This window comes from Neofelis nebulosa, chromosome 9 (assembly GCF_028018385.1).
Source record: "Neofelis nebulosa isolate mNeoNeb1 chromosome 9, mNeoNeb1.pri, whole genome shotgun sequence".
Lineage (NCBI taxonomy): Eukaryota > Metazoa > Chordata > Mammalia > Carnivora > Felidae > Neofelis > Neofelis nebulosa.
Window position 1 is genome coordinate 31,638,480 of NC_080790.1, and position 8,265 is coordinate 31,646,744.

The 8,265-nt window shown below is 45.2% G+C and overlaps 1 protein-coding gene across 2 annotated transcripts; it reads right to left on the bottom strand.

Annotated features, from left to right (window-relative positions):
• Window positions 1–741: 741 nt before the first annotated feature.
• LOC131484646 (uncharacterized) lies at window positions 742–7,835 on the bottom strand. 2 transcript variants are annotated; one of them, XR_009248366.1, is made up of 3 exons: window positions 7,721–7,835; window positions 6,923–7,089; window positions 742–3,324 (listed from the first exon to the last, which is right to left on the bottom strand). XR_009248366.1 is itself a non-coding variant. In XM_058683082.1 (2 exons), the coding sequence occupies exons 1-2, from the start codon at window positions 7,523–7,525 to the stop codon at window positions 3,304–3,306; spliced, it is 624 nt and encodes a 207-aa protein (XP_058539065.1). In that variant the 5' UTR covers window positions 7,526–7,711; the 3' UTR covers window positions 742–3,303. The 2 variants fall into 2 exon arrangements, 1 of the variants encoding a protein (XP_058539065.1); XM_058683082.1 differs by lacking the exon at window positions 7,721–7,835 and having other exon boundaries at window positions 6,923–7,711.
• Between the last annotated feature and the right edge of the window lie 430 nt (window positions 7,836–8,265).

The following is an 8,265-nucleotide window of genomic DNA, read 5'->3' on the forward strand; positions in this document are numbered from 1 at the left end:
TATAAATTATATTATTCTATATGTACATAATATATATGAAGTTATAGGTATATATGTAATATTATACAAATGCCTAACATAACACCAATAATGTAATGTTAGCTATATTGTATATTTCAGTATGTAACATCTATGAATTATTAATTTTTAAAAACATCTTTCATTCAAACGAGAAAGCCACACTTTTGGGGCTTTTTTTTTCTTTTTTTAAAAAATATTTATTTTTGAGATGATCGGATTTTGAGACATTTATTTTGAGATGATCGGAAGTGTGCTCTGTGCTGACAGGCTGATGTGGGGCTTGAACTCACAAACCAGGGAGATCATGAGTTGTAGTCGGATGCTCAACCAACTAAGCCACCCAGGTGCCCCCGGGGCTTTTTTTTTTTTTTTTTTTTTAAGTTTTATTGATTTATTTTTGAGAGAGACAGAGAGAGAGCATGAGCAGGGGAAGGGCAGAGGGGCAGGGACAGAGGATCTGAAGCAGGCTCCATGCTGACAGCAGAGAGTCATTTCAAACTCACCAACTGTGAGATAATGACCTGAGCCAAAGTCGAATGCTTGCTTAACCGATTGAGCCACCCAGGCGCCCTTTGTTAGCTTTTCATATGGAGATTTTCAATTGTTTATAAAACTAGAGAAAATAATATAATGAACCCCCATGGCCCTATCACCTAGTTTCAATAATTATCAACACATGGCCAATTCTGTTCATTCTGTACCCCATGTCCCCTCCCGCAGTCAGCTGGGTTATTCTAAAGCAAACCCCAGATCTCCTATTATTTCATTCCTACACACTTGACTATCACATGGTATTTCTTAAAGTTCAATATTTATTTAATATTGCCTCCATGCATCATCTGTTGTATTCATCAGTGTGCAATTTCCCCTGACACTGTCTCTTCCACACCAGCATTTGCCACAGAAATTCTAACTGAATACTGAGTCAGTAATGAAAACTTTGGAGCAACAGGTTTGGGGTTTTTGTTGTTGTTGTTGTTGTTGTTGTTGTTGTTGTTGTTGTTTGGCTAAAAAGTATTTCACTTCTCAAAAAAGATGTGCCCTCTCCAAGGAAGGAACATTGCCTTCAGCCGCTGGCTCCCTCCTGGTGAGAATCCAGGGGCTCCTTGTTTATCCATGGAAACCCAGCACAGGCTGAATGCTCACAGTCAGGGAAGGAGATGTCTCCTAATTACACAGTCAGATTTCTGGCACGCAGAGCAGGATATGGTCCATTTTAAGAAGGAAACCACTTCTCCAGACACTTGAAGGTTTTAGGATATACACCCAATACTTCAGGGATTAAACCATTGTCTGCCTAGAGTGTTTCTTATACAGTACCAATGTCACTTTCACACTGAAAATGGAACGAATTTTTTTTCTTCAAAGCACTTTGTAACTATGTTAACATTTTCAACCATCGATTTAAGATACACAGGTAATACATCTGCCTAAAACTCCTTACACTGAGAGCCCTTTGAGACAGAAGAAAGGAGGGCAAATAATAAGGTCCTCATTCAACTGTATCTTTTTGAAACTCAGCCCCACTGTCACTACACACTAATTGACCGACAGACAACGCTGATGTGATAAGAGGCGGGATCACGCTGCGCTTTGGGACGGTTTTGAGTTTCTCTGGAAAGGGTTATCTTATTTTCCAGTAGACTTAATAACAGTAGCCAACGTCAGGGTGTCTCAGACTTTGTGAGTAGTGTCGATATTACTGTTAATAAGGGGGTCTCACAAAACAAAGGCTATTTAATCCTCACGAACCTATGCGGTTGGGAATAAACCCATTCTACAAAGGAGGACACTACAACTAAAGTGTGAGGGAATCCAGGAACACACACACATACGCGCACCCACACACATACAGTATCCCAGTTTGTAGTTTAAGAAGCTGAGTGGATTCGCTCACTGAATCGACACTGGTATACAAATCGCGGTGCTCTTCTCTTGTTATATTTATAAAGTCGGCATCTGTCTTCCACTTATTCTCAAAACAGGAAAAAATGTAACCATATCATATCAAGCAGAGAGAGTGTCTAGGCCTAGGTATATACTTCCCAATTTCCTCCATTCTCTTTCAGTCAGCACTATTACACCTTTTCCTGGACATTATTCTCCAGTATCTGGGTTGGGATTCCAAGAGCCCCATAGGATAGGTCTCCAATTCCTAGGGCCTCTGCACCTTGAGGATGAGACTCCTTAGGGATGAATAGAGCTGAGCAGCAGCTTACTCTCCCCTGAATCCTGCCTTCTGTCAATTGTGCAAGCCAGAGGCATAAAGGTCCAGGACGGTAGAGTCTTGTAGGGTCCAGGAACCTCACACACCTCCAGGAGAGGGGCAAGGAGGTGACTGTTATATCTATGGCTGTTGGCAGATGAGCTAAGGCCGAGATCAAGAATTCATCAGAATCCTTTTCTTTTAAAATCTTGATCCTTCTGGTAAAATGTAATCTTCCCCTTCTCCACGTTACCATGATGGCGTAGGTGCATTTCCTATGCCCTTGTGCTCCACTGGTTTACTCGTTAGCCTCCTCACTCCATGACAGACTCTGTGAAGGAGGAGATGGGCCCGCTCATCTGCAGCTTCCTCGGGGCCCAACCTTTGAGAAAGTAGGAGCCCGACAAATGTTAATTGACTTTAGGATTCAAATCACTGGGGCAACTTGCTATGACCTTGACTTGGCTCTCACACCATCTGCAGCTAACTTACAGTCACAAATCGCCTGGGGTTTTGTTTGCTTGCTTACTTAACACAAACATGCCAGGTGCCAAAGTTCCTTGCTACGTGAGGAACGGAGCAGCCTGAAGTCTCCCTGGGGTACTATTAACTATAAAATTTAAGAACGACTAGAGGTGGAGCTGGCGAGGAAAGAGTGGTTGCAAGATGTAGCTCTTGCCGTCAGTCATCCGTTTTCTCCTCCTGGGAGTCATCTGCCGTTGGGCTAAAGTGGAGTGGTCTGCCTTGCTCGCTCAACAAGTCATACGTGAGACAAAGCCCAAGCCGACCTTCAGCGCACAGCATCATCCTCCGGATTTGAAGCAAACTCTCTCTGCGTCACTGCAAAGCCATGGCAACAATCCGCAACTGGAAGATGTTATGGCCCCTGGCCTTACTTGTTAGAAATGGGCATCTCTTGGGACGCCTGGGTGGCTCGGTAGGTTGGGCGTCCGGCTTCGGCTCAGGGCACAATCTCACAGTTCGTGGGGTCGGGCCCCGCGTCGGGCTCTGTGCTGACAGCTCGGAGTCAGGAGCCTGCTTCAGATTCTGCATCTCTGTCTCTCTGCCCTTCTCCCTTATGTGCTCTCTCTCTTCCTCTTAAAAATGAATAAATGTTCTAATTAATTAATTAATTAATTAAAAGAAGAAATGAGCATCTCTTTGCTGACCGCTGCACCCTGAAGGAATCCGTTCCTCTTGCTGCCTCAAGCATCTCAGAGTTTGGCTGCCTTTCGAGAAGTGTTGCTAAAGTTAACATTTCTTCCTTCTATCCTATCCCACTAAGACTTGTCGTAAGACACACTGCGTGGCATGCCTCCATCATTCCTTCTTTGCCTATGTCCACGCGGGACAGTTGTGTTGCTTGTGAGAACCTGGTGCGATCCCTGCAGTGATGTGCAAGTGCCGTGTGAGCTGGGGTGTCCCGGCATCCCCAGGGTCTGCCCGCACCCTCCCCACTCAGGTCGTCTCCCACACTACCATCAGCTCTATCTTCCGAGAATTCCTACTCTCCTGGGGCCGCTCCTCTTCCAGGAATCTACAGTGGCTGTCCATCGCTTAATGGGGAGGGGAAAAAATGGCATATGTGGTGAGTCCCCGCTGCCCTACGTACCAGGGATTTCCATGCTCTATTTAAGCCTGTGAGGTAAGTGATAATCTCTTCGTTCCTAAGATGCAGGCTCTGTAGCTCAGAAAGGTTAACAAACTTGCTCCAGGCCATGCACCTTGTAGGTCACACATCAGCCAGGACCGATCCTGAAGTCCACACCCTCAACACCAGTTGCCCATGAGGGTAGAATACAGATTGGTAAAGCACCCCGGAATTCAAACATTCCTTCATCTGTCCCCACCTAACCGACACATCCTCACCTTCTAGTACTCTCCAGAGACATCTTGGCCACAGTCAGATGGTTCTCTGAAAGGCGCTCACATACCTGGCTCGTTCAGGCCATGAATAAACACAGAAGGTGCAATGGTGTAATTGACCTCTCACAACTGGGAAAATAAATGGCAGGGCGAAAACCCCTAGGTCTCTGCCTTCGATGGCACTGACTGCCCCACCTGGGATCCTGCCCTTTGTCATTGCCCTCCAACCAAGAGCCACCAGGACCCACCTATGGTCACCTGGGGCTTCGGGACTCGTCACAGTGAAGGCAACTGCAAGCCTCAGTAAGAGGGTGTAAAAAGGAGCTTATGACAGGATTTGGGATTGTGTTCCGTGATTCTGGAGAGGCTTCAAGGAAGTGGGGCTCTGCTCAGGGTAGGATGTTGTCAAGCAGAGGCATTGCTGTGATTGGTACCTTAATTCTTATCTAGAAGGCAGGGGCAGGGAGCGAGCCTACAGGTGTAACTGATGAAGAAGCAGCAGCAGGCACTCATATTACCCATGAATAGAGGCATGTTTGGTGGTCACTTTTGTGACCTGGACAATTTCTTGCTTTTGATCGTGGTCAGACATGATCACAGTTACAGATGGGTCTTGTTTTTGTCTTAAGCCACCACAGTTACAGAGTGGCCTTGTCTGACACAGGTGTTCTGTGAGATTGTCTGTTTATTCAACAAGAGCGCACCACAGACTAGTCAATAGTGTGAGGCCGGCTGCCTTTCTCTTCTCTCGTTCCACTTTCTCCGTATTGCTGGTGTTACAGTTCGCACATTTGATGTCCCCTCCCCACCATCCTGTCTGGACCCCAGGGCTCTCCCTTCGCTGAGTTTCTGCCTCCAACATACAACTTCGCACTCCCTGTAGACATGTAGATATGCCCACGGAGGCTGAACCCATGTAGAGGGGTGCAGGCATTTTTGGAGACCAGGCTGGAAATGCTGATGTGCACAGGGAGCCCCAGCAGGGCCCAGCCGAGAGTGACTGGGGAGGGGGAGGAAAGGGATTCCTCCTTCCTGAAGAGCCAAGGTGCTGCTGGGGTTTGGGAATCTGAGGGAACGTGCTGCTACCTTGTATCCCTGGCAGATCCCCAGCACAGAGAGCGTGCCCTCGGGGAGGACACCTGCCTGGATGTTGTGCTAAGGAGAGGGCTGGCTTGGAAATCACTGGGCAAGATCCAGTGGGAGCTGGGAGTACTGCAGAGTGAAAGAACCATTATATGACCCAACATACATCCACAGATTGGGAGACAAAGGTTATGCCATTTTTGTGCTTTACAAAAGCACTTTAAAAAAATTATAATACCCACTCACTGTAACAATGGAAACACACTGAGTTACAGAAAGATTTTTTAAGATGCTTCCTTCCTCCTCTGCCCGATCCTACGCTCTTAAAGGAGCTGAGGTTAGCTTATCAGATCATTCCACCCTCTATGCTTCTACAAACAGAACTGCCTATTTAGAGTCTCACTTTTGCTTTTGACAAAAGCACGATCATGTTCTTCATGTTATTTTACCACTTGCTTATCTGCACTTAACAAAATGCCTTCTACATATAGACAATACAATACAATACAATGTATTGACTTTCCAAGTCAATACATATAAATGTGTGGTTCATTTCATTTGATGATTGCATAATATTCCATAGAATGGATGTACCATAATTTATTAAATCAGTCCAGCGTTAACCATGGGTTATGGTTCTCTCTCATCAGCTTTGTTTGCTGATTGTTACATCTGGGCTAGTCTTGTTTACTTGTAATCTCTTAATTAACAAGGACTGTGCCTGAAATACAAATTTCCTTCCTAGAACCTAACACATCATTGCCTACACACATCACACATTTGACATGACATGAATATTCTTTTAATTTTGGAAATGTTCGTAATGTCTTCTTTTGCTAAAAGGAAGACCGTTCTTAGGATGACAGGCTCATATTTGGCATGTTTACTGAGCAGGAGGAGATAATTTTTAATTTCCTAATCCCATATGGTCCAATTTTTCTCCATATGTCAATCTCCTACCCAACACGTGCATCAGACTTTCCCATGGAAACGCCCTTGTATCACTACAGAAATCATTTAAGTTCAAACCTCTGCACCACAAAATAATTCCATTTTCAGAGCAAGGCTGCCTGGTCAAACACCTTTGTTTTAAAAGATGAACAAAATGGGGCACCTGGATGGTTCAGTGGGTTGGGCACCCACCTCCGGCTCAGGTCATGGTCCCACGCTTCGTGGGTTCGAGCCCCACATCAGGCTCTGTGCTGACAGCTCAAGCTGTGCTGACAGCTTCAGATTCCATGTCTCTCCTCTCTCTCTGCCCCTCCCCCACTCACGTTCCATCTCTGTCTCTCAAAAATAAACATTAAAAAATAATAAATAGGGAGGAGCCAAGATGGCGGAACAGCATGGAAGCTTTTTGTGTGTCTCGTGTCCATGAAATACAGCCAGACCAACACTAAACCATCATACACACCTAGAAAACTGATTGGAAGATTAACACAACAATCTGCATAACCTGAACCACAGAATTCAGCAGGCACGCGACATGAAGAGCTGAACTTGGGGAGCAAGAAGCCGTGAAAGGTAGGGAACTCCTTTTGTGGGTGGAGAGAGGACAGAGTCTGGGGAGGGGGGGAGCATACGGGAAAAGCACCCCTCCCCAAAAGCAGCTGGAGAGAAAGTGGAAAATTGGAAACAGCCGCAGGTACTAAACTAAAAAGGGAGAAAGGAGAGAGGGGAGGGTTTAAATTCCACTAAGACTGTAAACAAGAGGAGAACAAAAGTTGCAACTCTGCAGCTCGATACCTGGCGGTGCTCTGGTGGGAAAGGTGAATCCCCAGGAACGGAGTGGGGTCCAGGAGGTTCTTGGGCCACACGGGAAAAGCGGTTCCACCATTGGAAGGACATTTGGTAGAGACTGTTGAAGCCACCTGGTCCCAGCAGACCCCGGAAGGCGGCCACATTCGCTGGTCCTGGGGCAAGGTCATTGAGGGTAAAGCCTGGTGCCAGATGTGTGTTGCAATTTTCCATAATCCCTGAAACGCTGATGCTACACTGTCTCGCGATCTTTTTTGGGGGCGGGCTGGCACGGGGCCGCAGTCTTGGGACACCGGCAGCAGCAGGGTCCAGCGGGTGTTCCTGGGTGCAGCCGACATTTGGCCATTGCTCATTTGGCCATTGTTCGGTGAGGCCCTCCCGCAGAGAGGCGGACCGGGTCAAAGCTGCAGTCCTTCGGAAGTAAGGGGCCGGGGAAAACAGCCGCATCTGAGACAAAACTTGGGAGAGAGGTACTGCCTGGGGCCTGATCATGGAGAGTGAAAAAGCGGGGAGCGGACAAGAGCTGAAGACGGAGGACCTGCGCGCAATTGCTGATCCAGGAGAACAGACTGGCTGGCTGGGTGGCACCATTTTTCACGGCTCCTGCTCATGCGCATGCGCACCTATGAGCACCGCAACAATCCACCCCAGTAGGCTAGCAGCGCCATCTAGTGGAGAGTGGAGCTGTTACACCGAGCCCTGCCCACTTGGGCCAAATTTGTTCTTCAAGAACACAAGCCTCACTGCCGGCTAATTTATGGACCATAAACAGCTACATGGACTGACCTCTAGGGGAAAACGAAGCAATTTCAGTCCTACTTCAATCTGTTAGCAGGTTCATCTATTCAATTTTTTTTTCTTTTTTTTCTCTTCTTCCTTTTTCTCTTTTACAATTCTTTTCTTTTTCTTGAATACAGAAAGAGAAAAAACTCATTTTGATTTTCAATTTTTATTAAAAATAAATGTCTTTAATTTTTATTACTATATTTTTTACTTTTGTGTAAATTTTTTCAAATTCTACTTTACTTGCATCATTTTATTTTAGTCTACTTCAGTGTACTCACCTTTTCAAATTTTCAATTTCCTTTTTTTCTTTCTTTTTCTCTTTTTCTTTTCATTTCCTTTCTTTTCTTGAATGCAGAAAGAGAAAAAATTCATTTTTACTTTCAATTTCTTTTAAAAATATTTTTATTTAAATTTTATTACTATATATTTTCCTTTATGTAATTTTTTCAAATTCTATCTTACTCCCATATTTTATTTCAGTCTACTACAGTGTATTCACTTTTTCAAATTTTCAATTTCTTTTTTTCTTTTTTCTCTTTTTTCTC

Excerpts from the sequence above, each read along its gene's own strand:
- LOC131484646 (XM_058683082.1), bottom strand. The coding sequence starts at position 7,525 with ATGGTGCCACCCAGCCAGCCAGTCTGTTCTCCTGGATCAGCAATTGCG. Across the intron at positions 3,325-6,922 it reads TCCCACCAGAGCACCGCCAG|AGGAAGAGAGAGAGCACATA; the intron begins GTATCGAGCTGC and ends TTCATTTTTAAG.